Source organism: Amblyomma mixtum, chromosome 7 (genome assembly GCF_055824585.1).
Source record: "Amblyomma mixtum isolate Tamu chromosome 7, ASM5582458v1, whole genome shotgun sequence".
Classification (NCBI taxonomy): domain Eukaryota; kingdom Metazoa; phylum Arthropoda; class Arachnida; order Ixodida; family Ixodidae; genus Amblyomma; species Amblyomma mixtum.
Window position 1 is genome coordinate 57,564,161 of NC_143018.1, and position 21,215 is coordinate 57,585,375.

The window sequence follows — 21,215 nt, forward strand, 5'->3', positions numbered from 1 at the left end:
TTCCCATTGCTTACAATTGGACTTCCCAATTGGAACCAATTGGTTCCAGTTGTGTTTTTAGCCCCCGACCAATTGGATCCAACTGGACTAGCCAATTGGACCCATTAGGCCAGGCAGTTATTTCACCCAGAAAATATTCACAAAATATGTTACGTTCATTGAGAAAGGTAGCTAAATGTTTGAATAATATGCTCTAGGATCTTGGATAAATATTTCTACTACTTAACACATTGTAATGTGCAAAAACAAAAACTGATTTATGAGGACTGCAGGAAGACACTCTGCCTAGTGCCAATCAACATTTTTCTACGGAATTGAAATTAACATGCTTTTATGGAAATCAAACTCAACAGACACACATGCATCACACACAAGCAACACTGCACATTCAGGCACTAGTAGCATACATTAGCTCAATATGTACATCCAGAGCACACACTTCTGCTGCAACTTATATACCCAATTTTTTAGGCTCTCATGCTGGGGCCAGTGACGCTTGCCCACTGAGCGCAGTTAATTAATTTAATTTCAGCTCCAGTGGTGGTGTAGGTGATGAGAAAAATTTATTAGGCTAAGCTGCTGATAGCTCTTATTGTAAGTACCATATTAGTTCTCCCGTTTTCGTCAAACATGCAAACATTCATTGGATAAATTGGGTGCAGTCGGGCGGACCAATTGGATGCAATGGGTAAGACCAATTGGGCTCACCAATTGGATAGTCCAATTGGAGCATCCAATTGGAACACCATTCCAATTGGAACCAATTGGAAACCCAAATGGTCCAATTGGACAGTCCATTTGGACAATCCAATTGGAACACCATTCCAATTGGAACCAATTGGAAACTGAACTCGTCCAATTGGAACCAATTGGAACCCATTGGAAATCCAATTGGTTCCAATGGTTTTTTTTGACTGGGGTAGTGGAGGTCTCCGGATTCATTTCGACCACCTGAGGATCTTTAACGTGCACTGACATCGCACAGCACACGGGCGCCTTTCGCCTCCATCGAAACGCGAGTTTGGTTTTTGGGAGAGGAAATGCGCAGTATTTGTGTCACATATATCCGTGGACACCTGGACCGCGCCGTAGGGGAAGGGATAAAGGAGGGACTGAGAAAAAAATTACCGACGATTACGTTACTTCCTAATGCGAAATTTGAGCGCAGCAAATAAGCTGTTTCACCTTTTCGATAGATTGAGGCAAAGAAATCGAGCAACACATGTATGCGCTATCACAGATTTTTTTTTTATTTTTCACACGTATTCCTTTAACAAAGACTCCACTAACAGTTTTTGACAGTCATGAAGGAAGCTTTGTGGTCGGAGAAATAGACTGATATATGTTCGACTTGGTACACCAATGCTTGATTCTCAAAGACGAGATCTATACAAGTGCCTCGCGAGGTTGTCACACCCGTGGGACGCGTTACGAGCGAGAGGAACGGGATGTTCTCCCGCATAAGTGTTAGGAAATTGCTGTTTGTCTTTATGTCAACATTAAAGTCCCCCACTACTAACATCGGTGTGGATCGATGGACGGTTAATGCGAGTTGCAGGAAGTGCACGACGTCTTTCGTGAGTGCGGTAGGGGCGAAGTAGGCAGCTACTACCAGCAAGCCGTTGGGCAACTTTGCGGCGCACAGTTCGCCAACTTCATGTGACGTGCCAAACATTTCGACTGGTATTGCAGAGAGACCTGTGCGCAAGTAGATAGCGACTCCCGCCGCTCTGTTGTGGTCTCTGCGAGCACCACAGCAGTATAGGAAATCTATGATTTCGAGAGGCTCTTCGGGATCCATCCAGGTTTCAGCAAAGCAAAGTACAGAGGAATGGCGCAGAATGTAATCGTGGTGTACGTCCTTGGCATGTGCGGCAAGGGAGCGTACGTTAAGAATGTGGTTGTGAATGATGAATCAAGTGCTGCCAGCGAATGAGGCGTCCATTGGCTGTCTGCGTGTGTTACTGATGTGTGGGTAACATGTTAAGCTTCGCCTGTAAGAGTGGAACGCGACAGCGTCTTGCAACGCTGCCAGGGAGTCCACAGAACGCCATCGCCAATTCGGCTGTACGCCTTGCTGGACGGTAAATTTATTTTTGAGGAAAGGAAATGTATCTCTCTCGCATATCTGGGTGGACACCTGCACCTCGCCGTAAGGGAAAGGGGGAAGATGGGAGTGAACGAAGACGCCGTATTAGCTAGACGCGCCTTTGTTCATTGCAAAGCATTCAGCTGGCATTACGGAGTGGCTAGCGTGCTCGTATCGCACTCCGGAGACCCTGGTTCGATTCCCCAACTCGACCAATTTCGTTCTCGGTTTTATTGATTTATGCGGTCTCACTAGAAAGGTTAATTAGGCTATTTCATATTTATATTATTGTATTTCTATCCATCGTGTTCTGTCATTAACCTGTCAATTGTTGGAACTGTCTAGGATGTTCGACACAACGTATATGAAACGAGCAACGTCTTACTGAGTGGGGAAGTGCGTGGTGGTGGAGGGAACGCGGCTTCGTACTTATCTGTTTTTTCAGCTGTGTCGTCTTCCGCGTGCGCTGTTGTCGCTGCGACGCGCGTCTTTTCTTTTCCTCTTTCTTCTGACCTCTTCATTCTCCTCTATATTAATTAGGCTAATTGATTAATTAAGCAATTAACTAAACTCAGTCCAACTTAGTTGCAGCATCACTATACGATCCCTTTGATTGGTTGCATGGTTACTAGCCAAAGTACAATTGGCCCCATTTGAAATTCGCGCACTGTGACGTCACGAGCATTTCGACCAATTGAAAAGCGTTACATTGGGGGCGGAGCTGGTTACGAGGCCGACGCCGACGCCGACGCCGACGACGACGCGAAACCCAGGAACGGACGCCAAAGAGCTGCGCTCTAAAAGGGAAGGAAGAGGTGCCGTAGTGGAGGTCTCCGGATTAATTTCGACCACCTGGGGTTCTTTAAAGTGCACTGACATCGCACAGCACACGGGCGCCTTTCGCCTCCATCGAAACGCGAGTTTGGTTTTTGGGAGAGGAAATGCGCAGTATTTGTGTCACATATATCCGTGGACACCTGGACCGCGCCGTAGGGGAAGGGATAAAGGAGGGACTGAGAAAAAAGGGAAGGAAGAGGTGCCGTAGTGGAGGTCTCCGGATTAATTTCGACCACCTGGGGTTCTTTAAAGTGCACTGACATCGCACAGCACACGGGCGCCTTTCGCCTCCATCGAAACGCGAGTTTGGTTTTTGGGAGAGGAAATGCGCAGTATTTGTGTCACATATATCCGTGGACACCTGGACCGCGCCGTAGGGGAAGGGATAAAGGAGGGACTGAGAAAAAAGGGAAGGAAGAGGTGCCGTAGTGGAGGTCTCCGGATTAATTTCGACCACCTGGGGATCTTTAAAGTGCACTGACATCGCACAGCACACGGGCGCCTTTCGTGTATTTTCTCAATCGAAACGCTGGTTTGGTTTTTGGGAGAGGAAATGCGCAGTATTTGTGTCACATATCTCCGTGGACACCTGAACCGGGCCGTAAGGGAAGGGATAAAGGAGGGACTGAGAGATGAAGGGAAGGAAGAGGTGCCGTAGTGGAGGTCCCCGGATTAATTTCGACCACCTGGGGATCTTTAAAGTGCACTGACATCGCACAGCACACGGGCGCCTTTCGCGTTTTGCCTCTATCGAAACGCGACCGCCACGGTCGGGTTCCAACCCGGGTACACCGGCTCAGTAGACGAGCGCCCTAACCACTGAGTCACCGCGGTGGGTCCGCAATAATTTGAACCACGTGGGGATCTTAACGTGCACTGACATCGCACAACAAAGTGTTGAAAATTGGAAATTGGAAAATTGGTTTTTGACAAAAGTAAATGGCGCAATATATGTTTCCTATCGGTGAACACCTTAACCGCGCCGTAAGGGAAGGGAGGAAGGTGGGAATGAAAGAAAAAGGGAGAGGTGTGGTAGTGGCCACGAGAATAACTTATAGACCACCTGGGGATCTTTAATGCGCACTCACATTGCACAGCACACGGCCACATTTTTCTTTCCAAATTGTTTTGCGAGAGAACTAAACAGTTCTGAGCCGAATAGGTTGGCGCACGCAATCTTCAAGATTAAAACGAAATTCTCTGACATCTGTGAACACTGAAATACCGCCACAGTTGCCATTTAATCGAATTAACCTAAGCAACTTAGGTTATACATTTTTGGCTTGTGGAACTCAATGTCATTCTGAAATTATTTTGTTCGGAAACAATAAGTTTGGGAGATAGTAGGATACAACCTTAAAAAAAAAATAAACAGCAGTTAACACTGGGCCATGGTTCTCGGAATCCTGTATTACTCCGCTAGCAAATCTGGTCAGTAAACGAAATCAGCTTCTTAATGTCTCACTTTATTAAATAATCCAGGTATAAAAATTCTATAGCTTATTTTTTTCTTATTAGCTTCTTTTTTATGTTACAAGAAATGTTTTAACATCGGACTACTTTTTTGTCGTGGAGGAATTCTGTGCGGCTGTGCGATGGTTCTTAATGTGGGTGGAGCTTCACTGCAAATGAGTGTATCCTACTATAGTTTGACTAACAAGCTTCATTGGCAGTTATTCGCACATGCATGCTGCAGATGTATTAGGACCATAAAGAAATTCTCCTTTAGGCGTAACGAGCGTGTCCGGGATGGAGGAGGAATGGAAAGGATAAGACAACTCTGCGTGCATCATTGTAGTCCAACACTTTTTGCAAAATTGCCGCCGCGGTTGCTCAGTGGTTATGGTGCTCGGCTGCTGACCCGAAAGACGCGGGTTCGATCCCGGCCGCGGCGGCTAGAATTTCTTTGGAGGAGAAATTCTAGAGGCCCGTGTACATACTGTGCGATGTCAGTGCACGTTAAAGGACCCCAGGTGGTCGAAATTTCCGGAGCCCTCCACTACGGCGTCTCTCATAGCCTTAGTCCCTTTGGGACGTTAAACTCTATAAAACCAAACCAACCTTTTTGCAAAATCTATTGATGCTAGATGGCCGTTCAATTTCCCTTCTTACCGACATCTTCAATGAGTGCTGGGAAACGGGGGCGCTACCTGCTGAATGGAAGCACGGGAAAATAATTTTCATTCCTAAACCAAATAAGCCAATTAATGCCCAAAACCTCCGTCCCATTTCGCTGACTTCGTGCCTGGGCAAAGTGTTTGAGCATGTCATCCTCACCCGTCTCACGCAACACATGGAATCCCATGGACTATATCCCCCTACTATGGTAGGATTTCGAGCCCATCTCTGGGCACAGGACGCCCTGCTGCAGATTTCACACGCTATCCTCAATGACATGTTACATCACACCAAAGAAATCTTGGCAGTCGACCTCACCAAAGCATTCGACAAAGTTACGCACGCCGCCATCCTGCAGGGCATCCAAGATCTGCAGTTGGGGCCTAAGACCTACAACTATATCCGGACCTTCTTAAACTGCCGCACCGCCTCCCTGCATATAGATGATATACAGACCCCCTCCTTCACGCTTGGTAACATTGGTACCCCGCAAGGGGCGGTGTTATCTCCCTTCCTCTTCAACCTCACCCTCATCCCCCTGGTCAAGGCTATCAGCCACATTCCGCCTTTAGGACACACGGTTTACTCGGATGATATAACGGTTTGGACCACATACGGCTCGGATGGCGACATAGAATATACCCTTCAGGAAGCCGCCACAACTATAGCTACTCACGCGGCAAACATTGGGCTTGAATGCTCCCCCACAAAGTCAGCACTCCTCATAATCCGCCCGTGGCGCGTCCCTACCTCCCCCATCACGTTTTACCTGCATGACGCTCCCATACCGCAAACACCTACCCTCCGCATTCTTGGCCTATATTTACAGGACACGGGGAAAAACAACCTTACCCTGAAAGCACTAAAACAGTCCACTTGCTCCGTCATCCATCTTCTTAGAAGGGTTTCACATTCACGAGCCGGTCTAGACGAAGAAGACAATCTCAAGGTGCTGCATGCCTTTGTGCTTAGTCGCATTCTTTACGCCGCACCTTACCTGAACCTCTCCTGTGCGGATAAAGATAAGATCAATGCTCTAATCCGCATGACTTCCAAAGCAGCGCTAAACCTACCAAAGAGCACTAGCACGTACAGGCTATTAAAATTAGGAATGCACAACACTATACAAGAACTTATAGATGCACATCGCTACACACAGTACCATCGTCTGGCTGGCACGGAAACCGGAGGTTATATACTGGATTCTCTGGGAATTCGCATACCCGCACACACTACAGACTTCATCTCTTTCCCTCGCGCCATACACACCGCGCTTATCCTCAAACCTCTTCCTAAGAATGTCCACCCTGAATACCATCAATCCCGCCGAGTCGCACGAGCCAAAGCTCTCCATAAAGAATATGACACTTCAGAGGACGTGCGCTGGGTGGACGCCGCGTGTGGTCCAGACCGTACACTAGCTGTGGCTTACCATGCAGCAGCCCCCCCACTTACCCATTTCATAGACACCCCTTGTACCCCGGAAGAAGCAGAGGAAGCAGCTATAGCAATAGCCATTGCCGAAACCAATGCGGCTTATATAATTAGCGACTCAAAAACAGCCATTCTTAACTTCGCCCGCGGACGCGTCCATCCCCCCGCGTGGCAGATATTGAGAATGTGCACCCTAAATTCCGATAGGCGTATTGAGCTCGTGTGGGTGCCGGCTCACTCTGGCAATCCTGGAAATGAGGCCGCCGATAACATAGCCCGAGGACTTATTTGCCGGGCAAATGGCGACCCAGCCGGGATTTCTCGACGGAGCGGGCACACACGTTCTCAGAACTGACTCAACAAGCACGCCTTGCCCGTCGACTCTATTCCCCTTTCCACCCCCGCCTATCCCACTCCCAACAAATCCTCTGGAGGCGACTGCAGACCCGAACTCTCCCTACCCCTCAGCATCTATCCTACTTCCGCCATGTTTCCCCAGAGTGCACTCTCTGCGGAGAATCGCACGCCACCCTGGACCACATCCTCTTCGGCTTCCCTGCCGATCCTCCCCCGCAGGGACAGCCCGCCATCGGTACTTGGGAGAAATGGCAGGCCCTCCTTGCGTCGCAGGACCCTGACGCGCAACTTCGCTGTGTGAACCGGGGTGCCAGTGCCATGGCCCTACGTGGCCTGGACACATGCGCGTAATGTGAGGGCTGTGCGGTGGCCCTGAGACCGGCTATCTCCCTGTCCTTGGAAGCCTACTCCCAATCAGACAATCTGGCCCTTACATTCAAACACATCACCGATTACTACAAGGAGGAGCACCGGCGCTACCCGGCCCCTTGTAAGGGACTGGATCGCGCTGACGAGCGCCTCCTCATCAAAATTCTTACTAACACTGTACTGTGCCCGGCGGTACTTAAACATTTCAACGAATCCTTTGATGGCACGTGCCAGTTCTGTGGGGAGGTGGCTGACACCTTCCACATGGTTTGGGCGTGTCAATCCAACCCATCTATCCCCCCCCCCCCAACCCCAACCCCACCAGAGAGGACTGGGAGGCGGCCCTGCTCGGCTGGCAGGACCTAAAGACCCAAAAGGCCTTGGTTCACCGGACGCGGGCGGCGTTGCTTGCCAATGGGGCCCCGGAATAGGGGCTCCACCTATAGTATTGTTAGGGGAAAGGGCCAATAGGGCCTACCCCAATTACCTCTCTGTAAATATTTATTGCACTATAAATGTTTTTCACCACCACCACCACCACGGTCCAAACTCGCTTGCGTAATAAAGTTTTCCATCCATCCGGTGCCCACAGAAGCGATAGATCAGTACGCGATTAGCTATACCAGAAAAGAGATGTGTTCGGAAAATAAATCACTAATGTATTGATTATAAACTGAATTTTCGTGCACCAGAAATCGTCAAAAAATGAGCAAATGTAGGCACTACGAATTGTGCTAGGAAAAAAATTTAGGGCGCACTTTGACTACCCGCCGCGGTGGCTCAGTGGTAAGGCGCTCGTCTACCGAGCCGGAGTTCCCGGGTTCGAACCCGACCGCGGCGGCCGCGTTTCGATGGAGGCGAAACGCAAGAGGCGCCCGTGTGCTGTGCGATGTCAGTGCACGTTAAAGATCCCCAGGTGGTCGAAATTATTCCGGAGACCTCCACTACGGCACCTCTTTCTCTCTTTCTTCTTTCACTCCCACCTTCCTCCCTTCCCTTACGGCGCGGTTCAGGTGTCCGCCGAGATATGTGAGACAGTTACTGCGCCATTTCCTTTCCTCAAAAACCAATTTACCAATTTAATTTTTACTTTGACTGCCTAAAGTGCGTAGAGGATAAAGCTTTTCCGCGCCACTTTGACCGCCTTTGGGGCACTGGTGACGCCACCACGGGATGACGTCACACAGTAAAGTACTAATTACTAAGCAATAAATTGTTAACTAATGGTTAGTTACTGATTAATTACTAAATACTAATTAAATGCTAATTAAGCTTCGTCTTTAGGAGTGGAACGCAACACCGTGTTGTTGCGCTGCCCCCGGAACGCCACCACCTGTTCGGCGCGATGCCTTGTCCTTTGAACGCAACGCTTTTTGAGGAAAGGAAATGGCGCAGAAATTTTCTGTCACCTCGGTGGACTCCTAAACCGCACCGTACAGGAAGGGGGAAAGTGGGAGTGAAAGAAAAAAGAGAAAGAGGGGCCGTAATGAAGAAAATGAAAATTGTATTTGAGGAAAGCAAATTACGCAGTAACTGTCTCACATATCTCGGTGGACACCCGTCAAAAGCTTGACACCTCTGCTGACAACCTTCTGTCGACAACGATGAGGTGTTAAAGGCTTTCGACTTAAAAAATAAAAAAAGAGACTGACTGCATACCAGACTCATCGCTAGCTACGAAAAGTGAGGCTGAAGTGCGAGAAACGAAATAACCCCATACGAGGCAGCTGCACACAGGCCTTCCGCCACATGGCCGGGCGCATTAAGGCGGGCTGTATACTAGCGTTATAGCATTGGAGTCGAGTCGTTGTTTGCGCAACAATACGCTTAGTGGAACAAAAGCATCCGTCTTATGTTGAACACGACCTTGCTGGCCTCAGCATCGCAAGCAGTGCAAAAAGAGACACGAAGAGAGCAATGATTAACGGTTTTGTGAGTGCGAATTTCCGCTGGATGAAGGCAGTGCGTCTAGTGGAAATAAATGGGCTTGAAATGAGCGATAATCAAAGAAAGAAGAAAAATGCGCAGACCATCATACGATGTGATGAGAGAAGTCTGCGTCAGCAGTATTGGTTGCACCCTTCGCTTTTATTTCGATTGCCTTCCCATTCTTCCGAAGCATTGCGCTTTCGAAGCTCAATTCACAGTGGGATTATGGAGGGTAGAAGGGGGTGGTGTGTGGAGATTATGGAGGCTCCTAGGTAGGCGATTCATTTCTTCCCTTGGCTGGGTGCGCATGTGCGTCTTCGACCACGGCTTTGAGTGGTTTCCTTTCCATTGGTGCGTGTCCTTGCAGCGGATGGTCTCCACCCGAGCTTCGAGGGCATTGCACTAATGGCGAGTCACATACAACAGTTGAGTCTCTGTAATCGACCAGACATATCTTCTACACCCTGGAGTGACCACTTGCCCACGAGACCCACCGAACCAGAGCTCTCCAGTGGCCGACCCATCGCCCACCAAGGGACCACAAGCCTTCCCTCCACAAAGCAGCCTACCTCGAATGACCTGCCCATTGCGGTAACGGGCAGAAGCAAGACACGACCCCCCAAAAGATCAGGCAACATCACGCCACAGCACAGCTATCCTCTGAGCTAGCCGGCGAACGCAGCGACGGCTCTGCAGGGCTGTCTAGGCACCGCTTCGAACGGTGTGGAGAAAACTGGATTTTTTAGGCTGAAGAAGTTGGTTTACAAACGCGTCCGACATCAACTTCACGCGTCCACTCTATGTACTTACGTCGCTGCTTCAACTGTCCTCAAAGGCCTCAAGCTCACTTTGAAACCAGCTACCTCTGAAATGTCTACCCAAAACACAAATAGGTGGAGGTACTCTAGAAAAAGCATCCTTAGATCTCGTGCGCATTGTTATTGATCGTTACCGGTCGTCCGTGAAAGACTTCACCAACAGAGAACAACTGCGCGCCACATTCACCCTAACACCTGTACAGCATACTTTGCTGGATGAGTATAAAACGCAGAAAAGTAAAGAGGTTTAAGCTATAAAATGTAAGAAACTACTGAGTGATAACATCTCCTCGTTAATTAGTGCATCAAGCAGTCCTATGTGCCCGACGTGTGGTGTGCGCGAAAATCGTTAACACTTGGTCTGCTGCTGACGAATTCTCAGTAATAATCACAAGGTATTGTTAAGTGGTTTAGGACTCCGTCCCCTGTACCTGGACCATGTCCTTGGACACTGGAGTGATGAAGCTTCGGCTGCACGTGCGACAAAAGCATTACAAGGTTTTTTTTGGGAAATGGGGTCTGAGAGACACCCTTCGATGACCCGGTTTGTTTCGAGTGCGTGAGTGTTGTGTATGCTTGATTTCATCTATAACCTTTTCTTGTCATCCTTCTTTCCCCTTTTTTCACCCTCTTCCCTCACCCTCATCTGGAGTAGCATGCCAAGTTAACAACCAAGCAGACCTCTCGTGTATTCGTTAAAATCTCTCTCTCCTGCCACAGCAAGAAGCATCCCCTCTCCTCTGACAAACGCGGCTCACTTCGTGAACGATAGGCGCCATTATAGGAGGCAGTGCGCACGCGTGAAGGCAGACACGGCTACGCACCCGTGTGGCGCATGCGCGGTGCAAACAGTCCAATATCTTTGCGGATACCTGAAGTCCCGTCGAACAGGTTACAAGATTGAGAGGACATAATAGTAGCGGTAAAAACAGGTCTTACAGGATAGAATACAACACAGGCGCTAGTATTCTATCCTGTCGGCCCTGTTTCTATCGCTACTGCTATGCCCTCTCAATATAGACAACAACTAGCCCAGCTTTCTGCTTTAAAGGCTACAAGAGCACTATGGCTGCAGTGTGTGGCGAAAGCACAGTCTTTATCCGCAATGGCGAGGGCCTTTCCTCTTCCGCTTGATCACAAGTAGACCTTACGGATCGTTTCAGTCGATGTAAAAAACAAGTGCGTCGCTGCGGCAGACACTTCCTTGGCATTTTGCGCAGGGAATGCAGTATGAGCATAGAATTCATAGCAATGCCTTGATGGCTTACAGAATGCTGACCGCGTATCGGAGGTTTCATCTTATGTTACTCCAAATCAACTCGTCAAATGCTATCAATCTTAATAAATGTTCGCAATCTTTAATCGACGTGGCTAAAGAGGCGGCAACTAAACTACAACACCATTGTTGCACGCTTGCAAAATATCACGGCTTTGGACCTCGAGGACATGGTCAAGAGTTGCCCTCAACGCAGGGATACCGGGCGAATAGAGCTGTTTACTGCGCGGTATATGGTCTTTATCAAGCTAAAGGGAGGTGAGAACTACGAAAGTAAAACAAAGAGGCGCCGTTTTTAGGGCATACCGTGGAGTAGTTTCGCTTGTCCCATTCCCAAGTTGTAGTCCATCTGCCACCAAGGACCCTTGTCTGCAGGGACCTCGTAGTCTGCGGCACTGGAAAAGGAGAGGATGGGCTAAATTAGCGGCACGCTCAGCTTTCGAGCACGACATTATAGGTCGTTTCTCTGCTTGGTGTAGTTTCAGTACACCCGACCGTTGCGAATTAACACGCCCGTCTCAATTGTTTATATTCGGTTCCGACGACCCCGTTTTAGATGTCCTTGGCAGCTCCCACACTGACGATTCATATGCAGTTTGTGATATCGTTACTTCTCACGCCTTGCGCTGTTCTCGTTGTTACGCGGTTGCAGACAAACATTGGTGGTCGCTTGCTTACACATCCACTGTACAGGGTAACGACTGTTAAAAATATAAAAGAACTATTCCTTTAAGCTGCTATTCTCCTCTCCTATCACGACAATTGGCTTTCTCCGACCAGAAAAGAAGGAAAGGTTCTCACAGGACATAGCGCCTCAGCGGCATGTCCTGTGAGAAATTTGTACTTTGTGTTTCCATACTAGAGGTGTCATGTTGGAGCTATTCAACAAGCGCCAACTCATCATCATTATCACTATAATCATCATCATCAACCTTACTACGCCCACTGCAGGGCAAAGGCTTCTCCCATGTCTCTCCAATTAACCCTGTCCTTTGCCAGCTGCGGCCACCGTATCCCCCCAAACTTCTTAATCTCATACGCCCACCTTGCTACTGCTAAAAAAATGGTCGATAAACTTTCTATAGGCTTCTTATAGATCGCGTTCCTATAGATACTTCCTTTTGCCTATTCAAGTCTATAAGCTGCCTATGGACGAATGTGTTCTAAGTGTATGGCCATAAATCTATAGATTGTCTATAGACAGTCTATAGGGTTTGTATTGTCTACAGGCTAGTCTATAGGATTTGTCAATAGAAATTCTAAAGAATCTATTGACAAATGTCTATGGACAGTCTGAACACTGTCTACAGAAATTTCTGTAAGGTATAAGCTCAGCTTTCTTGAGATGCCTGACCAATGTTCACTATCGTAGCAGATGTCGCCGCGTATTCATTTTGTTCGCATGTAATACCATTTCAACCCCACTCCCCTCTGCAATGCTTCGACAATTGAGGGTATTGTATGATCCACAATTCGTAGTACTCTGCCAAGCAGCTGTCTTTGCGTGCACGGTCAGCAGTGGGGTGAGTGAATGCGTGCTTACAAGGCCCGCAGTAGTGCGGCGGCGTCTCGCTTCCCGAAGAAGTGCGCCCGGTGCAACAGGTGGCAGTAGCAGTAGCACGAGCAGCAGCAGCAGCGGCCCGCGGCCCTTTTGCTGAGCTCGTGCAGCGCCTGCGGCGGCCAGTGGGCCTGCCAGAGGAACAGCGTGGCCGTCGCCAGGGTGGTGTGCTTCGTCGAGGCCGGCGGCTGCTGCTCCCAGAGGGCGCGCACGGCGGCGATGCTTTGCCACAGGGTCGCGGCGAGGGGCTCCCACGGGGGCGCTGCCTCACCCGCCAGCTGCGCGAGGGTTTTAAAAGAGCTGCAGCTCATCACTCAGGTCGCCACTGGGCTTGAGGAGTGCCTCTTAGAAAAAAAAAGAGCCCATTGCTCTGCTCCTGTGACGTCACGCATCTTGTCGGGTTCACTCTTGACTCTAAACACCAGTACACTTATAATGGAGTAAAAAGGAAGTAAACTGTCCTCTGGCGCACACCGTTTCATAAAAGGGAGTGAGGGGACTCCTTACCCCTTTTTTGTCCTTCCTGTTTAGAGTGTACCATGACGTGAATTTAGACCACAAAGGTCAAGATGAGATAGCCCCCAAGATCATGATGGCTATCGTTTCTTCAGCCTTGTGTTCTAAATTCATGCAAGGGTATGGACAACCATGCAAGGTGCGTGACGTCACAAGGGAGACAGGGGACTTTTCTTTATAGGAGGCACTGGCTTGAGCGATCGTCGGAGGGGAAACGTGAGCCCTGAGTTACCAGGAGCTCGGGACAGCTGTCTACTTCGTTTGTCTTTCCCACCGCACTACGCATGATAAGACTATACTACGGCAGTGTTTAAAAAAATTACACGATGGTACCGGACACTCAACCTGATAACTCTGTCGTCTTCGTGGGACAGCACTAGAAAACTCGGCTACAGCGCGAAATGAGATAACCGTGTAGTGAAAATGTCACAACAATTTCCCGGTTTGTTATGACGAATATGGATTTCACAATGGAAAACACAATCCTTCTTCTGTTCGAAGCCGCTGGCAAAAAGGGATTATAGTTGCAGGATTTTTAAAAGGCATGCTTTTCCGCCTAAATTGACTATAAATTTGTGTAGTGTCTGTAGACGCCATTGTTTAAGAATGGAATGGCTCTGGAACACATTTTAGGCGAGTCATCGAGACACTGCGGCGTTTGACGTGTGAGGGCGATCACGTATATAATCTAAATACTGTGGAAAAAGCCAGCTTATTATCTGTACGAAAACTTATCCTAAAAAATTCCACTACGACTATTGAAGCACTGTATGCCGTAAGGCTTAGCGGTGACAGCTAGCAGCTGTCCCAAGTTCCTGCTAACGCCGTCAATCTGGCCAATAGCCAATCACAGAGAGTGAGCATATTGACGATGTTTACAGTTGTGCTGATGCGGATTTCGGCGGCAGGTATAGGTCTGGTGCTGTCTGTCTGGTGACTGCGGTTGGGGTGTAGGGTGTCTGTTGCATCTATACCGCTATATGCTCGCATTACCGTCATGGATAAGCAGTAGTGAATGCCTTGTTACGTTACAAGTGACTCATTATTGTCGGACAAATCAGTGATCGGAATTCTGGCCAATCAGTGAGGCTCGTTTCCATGATGCCACGCATGGTTTCACTCCACTCTGACCAATCATCGTGACTCGTTGCATCTGGCGTGTTACGATAACGACACCGACGCTGCATAACGATAAAAGTGGTCATAAGAGCGTTCGGTGTATCTATAAAAAAACTATATATACCTTTAGCATAGCGCCGACGTTCTAGAGCAGATGTATATTTGATTTACGGATGCCTGTTGCACATGCGCAGTGACAGGAGCGTGCCCCACGTTGCTCCACACCATACAACTGGGTGTGCCCAGGAGGCATATGTTAATCTGGTATAGGCCTACGCTAATACCTCTCCGCTAAGCAAAAACTCCAGTACGGCAATCATAGGCTTACGTGACCGACGACATCACGACACCAAAACTTATTGGGTCTGAAACCTTACATTTTTGCTCCTCTGTACCGCATTTGATCGAGTCTGAATGCCCCATAGGACAGGCACAATGCGGGCGTTGCAAGATTGCGCCACTTAAAAATTTACGGGATATGTGAACCCACAGGATAGCTTAAGTGATTTTGAACTCATTTGTATTTGGCGCCTAACTACTAGGGTCCGAATGTTTTTTCAGGACAGACGCAAAGTGAGAGTCATAGAAGTGCGTTTCCAATTATTGCTGATATTATGAAGCGACCATGAAAGGTACTGCGGAAATCAACGATAGCTGCACGCTGGCTAGTTGGGAGGATACGGAGATTTTTCTCCAAGAAGAATTCTTGCTCGGCAGGTAATCGATGTATTGTTTATGCCTGACGATGTCAACATTTAAATCGAACTGCAGAATGATCCAACTCAGTGACAGAACCTGGCAAGAGACCAAAGTTATCAACCGAACGATGCGGTCTTGAGACATGTTAAATTATGCGTGCACTTGAACGATGAGAATGCCACCCTGTTCACCGGCGCGGCTCGCTCCACGGCTGTTAAAGCGCGTGATTAAAAGGTGGTCAATCATTAATCCTCCAAATAAAATTAAAGCACCGACATCTCATCCCTTCTCCTATATTTCTTTGCCAGCTGCTGGTCGAAGGATTTTTAATGCCGTGGAACTAAAAACCTAACCTGCAAAAAAATGTGTCGTCGATCATAAAATTTGCCATTGGGTGGAGTGAAGAGACATCACCAAACCGGATAATTCTCATTGGCTGAAGAGAAGTGACGTCACTGGATCGGGTAATTTTAATTGGCTGTCGAAGTGACGTCACCAGACCGGAAGTCACATCACAGATCGGAAGTGACATCGCTCCTGGTAAAGGCACCAGCATCTAACGCTGGCGCGTTGCCAGCACATAATGTTATTATGTGTCCCTGTGAAATTTCGTTAGTGATTTTCTTCGACGTCACACGCTGATGGTGGCGCCGCCTAGCTGGCGTGCCGTCAAACTGTAACTGTAACTAACTGTAAACGCCAGACTGAAGACCGCAGGACACTTTACCATTGACCGTTACCGATGAAATCTGCTCCGTCGCTGTTATTTCATTCACATCTCTAGTTATCACGAGTGTAATCTTATGACATCCACAACCCGTCTTTCGAATACAGCACGAGGTCGTGGTCACTTTTGACCTCGCATGGAAAATGATTAAGTGTCCGGAGTCTTCCTAAGAGTTCGTCAGCTGATATGACGCCATAAATTGCGCGCTAAGGTGACTCCCAAAAAACGTTTATCGAACGCAGCATTCAGATCAGGCCAATTTGGTACCACAAACAAGATTATTTAAAAACATTTTGGTTTATGTTGTATGCTTTGAGCTGTAGCATGTTTCAGTGACAGTTCAGCCACGAGCATGGTGGTAAGCGCATGAACAGCCATGTATTTGGCATTAACATGATACTAAATGCAGGAGTATATTCCGAGTCTATAAGATCACGTAATTTCATCAGTAACGTCTCATGATCCACTCCCACATCATGTCTCTCCAACTCAGCATACGAAACTATCATTCCCCACGAAAGGGTTTGGTTTAGTTTGGTTTATGGGGTTTAACGTCCCAAAGCGACTAAGGCTATGAGAGACGCCGTAGTTGAGGGCTCCGGAAATTTCGACCACCTGGGGTTATCACAAATATTCTAACACTGTGATTTCAGTCACGTTACGTGTCTTCGTTGGTGACCTAATCTCGCAACTCCTACATCGTGTCTACTCCACGTGTATCGTACCCCGGCCAGTTTTATGCCCAACATAAAGGGGCTCAAAGCATGCAGAGTCGTCCGGTAATTTCAGTCGCCACAAGCTACGTCTTCAGTGACATAATCTCGTGGCTTCTGCTTCTTGTGTGTTAGGCTGTTCAGATACTGGCAATTTAATATCAAACACGAAGAGATTCAAATTATGTTGACTCATCCTCTAGTTTTGCTCGTATCACCTGACGTCATCAGCACGTTTTAACATCCTCCATTTCTACATTATGATAAATTTCTACTACCAAATACTGCATTCAAACTTGATTAGCCTCCTACCGAGCTCGAAGCGACCCAACATATGCTATGCAAGTCATGTAACATGACGTCATCAAGTACTTATAATTAACTGTAGCACATCTCCAACCAAAAACCTTAATTTGAAACCCAAAGGTATAGTATGGTATCGTCTCTACTATGACTACATAACATCGAGTTCAGAATAAGTCAGTTCGATTTCTAGCATACAGGAACTTATAATATGTCGGCAAATATCGCTTAGCAGCTGTGCCACGTGGGATTGTTATTGTAATCTACCAGCGCGAGAGACGGAGACACAGGAAAGGAAAAAGGCACGCGCTGAATCAACTAACTTTTATTAGCAGCTAATTTTCATTTATGGTTAGGTTTGGTACGGGGTGGTATAGATGGCTTGCATGTGACGTCACGGACGTCATGATGGTGGACAGTGTTTCCACAGAGCACAACCGAGAAGGTGATTTGGTTTATGGTTTCTGAGGGATTAACGTCCCGAAGAAACTCAAACTATGAGGGACGCCGTAGTGAAGAGCTCCGGAAATTTCGACCACCTGGGGTTCTTTAACGTGCACTGACATCGCGCAGTACACGGGCCTCTAGCATCCTGTACCCTCGGTCCTGGTCCACCAACATGGCGGTCACTCTGACGTAGGTGCAAGCCATCCATAGCTGTCTTTCTTGGCCTCTGAAGGGGGCGAATCTTGTATATTGGCCATTTGTTGAACTTGAACCTAAGCAGGGCATAGTCTCATTCAGCGATCAGCTGCAGTACGCCTATTTCTGGTACAGTGACGGCGATGTCAACGCCTTCTACATGTAACCGTGTGCTGTGCGATGTCAGTGCACGTTAAAGAACCCAGGTGGTCGAAATTTCCGGAGCCCTCCACTACGGTGTCCCTCATAGCCTGAGTTGCTTCGGGACGTTGAACCCAAATAAACCAAACCAAGCCTTCTACATGTAAGGTGAATGTACTTAAGATGCTTTTGCCGGCTTACGTGAGCCTTCTACTGAGGTGCGTCACATGGAGAAAAGCAAGCCGATTGAGTTCACGCTGATTGAGCATGAGCAGCACCTCAAAGATGGCGCGGTATACCTGTGCTAGTTGTCCGTCGGGCGGCTGGAGCCGGTGGAAGGAGAGCCATAGGCGGCGCGCCCGGTCGTGGATGGCGCCCGAGCACCAGGCCGTGTCCGCCATGAGGCCCACCTTCAGGATGGCGAGCCACACGAGAGGTCCTCCTGCACCGTGTGCACCGTCGCCCGCCGGGGAGACGGGTGACGTCGCCGCCTCGCAGCCCTCGTTGTGGCGGCTCTGCGGGGTGGCGGCGACGAGATCCGGTGATGGGGCTTGAGCCGTCGTCTCGGCCGTCGTCGTCGTCGGTGGTGGCGGCGGCGACGGCCGCACGCTGTGCTGGCGACGGCTTGCCGCGTCTTCGAGCTGCGGCGCTCGGCTCATGGGGAGCCGACAGTCGGTCGAGAGCGGGCCGTTCGGGCACACGGGCTAAAGCCACGAGCAGCTGCTGGCCGCTGCTGGCTGGCCTGGAGCGTGCTCATCAGGCCACTGGGGGGCGCTGACTGTCACCGGCCCATGGCTGTTCCACCTGCGCCAGATTTGGCTGGTTTGAAACGAATTCCAATATTTAATCAGTAACTTTTATTCAAATTGAAACGAAGATTAATAATGTGATCAGGTTCAACGTCGGGAATCTGCCATTGGTGGTTAGGATAGCTACTTAACGTGAACAACGTCGGGGTTCTCTAGCATAATGGTTGCCGAGCCTTTCTAACTTGAAAAGCCCAAGACGAGACAAGAACAATGTTAACAGAAAGTGCTTGCGCTACCCTTATCACTGTGTAGATCAGTGGCCCTTATAGTCATCGTTATACGTTGTTCCTACATTTGATCTCGAGTTTGTCTTGTGTTGGGTTTATGTGCGTCTATGAATTAAATTGTCACACCACGAGGTTTAGTACACGTCTGTGGTGCTGGAAGTTCAAAATCATTTGACGTTCAAAAGCATCCGTTGGCTGGGAGTGCACGCAAGTCCTGGAATTTATGCACAAGAAAAAAGGTTTCATCATCACTACAGTACTACTTCATCCTCCTCTTAGGATCATGCATTACTGTCTCCGACTCCACGTCTCGTATTCCATCCGTCTGGAAAAATAACTTAACATTTTTTTTTGCTTTAAGAGTGCAAGATCACTTTCCTGTGGGAGAATCGAGCACTTAACAATGGGCCACGTCTACAACGTCTTCAAGAATCACGTTAAAATGCAGTGGACATTCTCAAGAGGCCAGTGTCTCCAGTCGATCCCAGTAGCGCTCTTACTAACCAGAAGATGAGTGAGAAAGTTGGCTACAGTGCTACGCCAACGGCTACGCTGCTTGCCCTCGAGAAAGCCCCGCATACAGACCGCTTACAGAGAGCAGTTCGCTATGTCCACGACAGGTGGCGTTCTCGGTGAAACGAAACAATGGCGCACCGTGTTTTGTCCATTGATTAGAGGATGTGGCGGTTCCGTCCCTAGGCTATTGAGGTGGGCGCTTATAGCTGCAAGTCACATACTAGTTCAAGAAAATACTTTTGTGTGCCTTCTGTGTCCCCGTTAGCTGCCAAGTTGGTCTCGTGGTTTTCGTACCACGTTTTAGCAGGGCCGTCGAGGAAAAAGAAGACATATCGGAGCTTCACGTCACTTTCGCACCTTTTATTGTTGCCGCGCTCATGAATTGGTCGATAAACTCTTACGGGTATTCACCCGGGGAGCGGTTATAGGCTGGAGTCACCCATGGCTGCTGCGGGGTGACAGGGCTCGACGCCGGTGGTGGACTCAAGGAGGAGTTCGAAGCTGACATTCGCTGTGGCGTGCGATCTTTTGGGGTTCCTAGCCCAGGTGGCGGCCCTTGGAGATGGTGGCTGCTTCGAGTCTCGTCTGTGGTCTTGGTGGTCTCTCTGCCTTCTGCAGCCTTGTCATCTGGTGCGGCTATTGAGCAAGAGTTGGGTGGATACCCAACGACCACCAGACCGACATTGTCTTTAACACATTCCGATACATACGCCAATTTCGAACGGATCGTCAATCCTACATCCGAACACAAGATACAGAGCACGGTCACCTACTCGGCACGCGGGGAAACCCCCAAGGGGCGGTACTTTCCCCGCTGTTCTTCAATCTGGCTATGATGCACATGCCGGCCCAGCTGGGTGGTGTCGCCGGCGTGCAGCACGCCCTGTACGCCGATGACATCACCCTGTGGCCCACGAAGGATTTCACAGGGGACATAAAAGACTGAGCTCCATGTACGCGAAAAAGTAAGCGACGCGACGAGGCGGCGCGGCGACGACGGCTGGCTGTCGCTCCGTCGCCCACCGGCCAAGCTCCATGCGCTGCGACAACGCGAACGCGAAATGGAGGCGACAATCAGTGTTGCTGGCATAATACACCGCAAAGCTGTTTGCGCCTATAACAAGAGTCAGATTATTTGCAAGGATTAAAGTTTTGAGCAGAAAAATGCCAAATAAAATGTGTTGACAGCTTTGTCATTGAATACTGAACGCTGTTTAACTGAACGCTTACGTAAACTTTTGGTACTTGGTTGTGGAGTTTTGGTTTTGAGTTTTGCTTCTGAAACGTTGCGTGCCTTACAATTTTTTTGCTGCAGATCCCAAAGAACCCGCTCCATCCATGGTGTCGATGAGCCTCTCATTGAAGCCTTGGGCTTAGGCATGTGCCATGGTAGCGGAAATGTAGTACCTACGGGAACTCAAAAAAAACTTGCCAACGCAAAATGCGGCACTTTCAAGAAAGCGCGCGAAATTAGCGGCAGTGACGTACGCTGCCGGATTAGTTGCTATTGGCTAATCGCGTAAGCAACTTCCGGGCGACGAGCGAAATTTTCTCAGTATGTAGATCCGATCGACATGGCAAGCGACACGGGCATTTGGCTTCGCGCGTCGGCGTCGCTCGTCGCTTGCCGCCGTCGCCTTCGCGTGAGTTTTCGCGCATTGAGTTCAGCCTTTAAACCAGCCTGCAGACAGTGGCGACGATAGTAGACCGCTACGCCCGCCTCTGTGGTCTTCGATGTTCCCCACAAAAATTGAAATTTGTGCACCTCTGCCCCTCAGAAAAGTGCACAACTAAAATATCTCTTTCTCTTGAGAGTGGTCCTATTCGCGAAAGTGATGAGATACGGGTACTCGGACTCTACATCCACAAACACAGGCGGCCAGACAATACCTTGGCCAAAATCCGTAAGGTGGGGGACCAGGTGGGCTGCATCCGAAACCCGATTTTATTCCGGTCTATAACTTCAAAGGTATTACACCATACTATCAAGATGGTCACCGCCTTTATAAACTCTCGCC

The 21,215-nt window shown here is 48.9% G+C and overlaps 1 protein-coding gene across 1 annotated transcript in view; it reads right to left on the minus strand.

Annotated features, from left to right (window-relative positions):
• The window catches only part of LOC149336159 (uncharacterized), a 23,861-nt gene extending 5,557 nt beyond the window's left edge, over window positions 1-18,304 (minus strand). Inside the window, exons 1-3 of the mRNA XM_089552657.1 lie at window positions 17,945-18,304; window positions 12,771-13,063; window positions 11,534-11,622 (exon numbers count right to left, since the gene is read on the minus strand). Coding sequence (XP_089408783.1) covers window positions 11,534-11,622; window positions 12,771-13,063; window positions 17,945-18,304 — 742 coding nt within the window. The remainder of the gene's footprint in view (window positions 1-11,533; window positions 11,623-12,770; window positions 13,064-17,944) is intronic.
• Window positions 18,305-21,215: the final 2,911 nt, after the last annotated feature.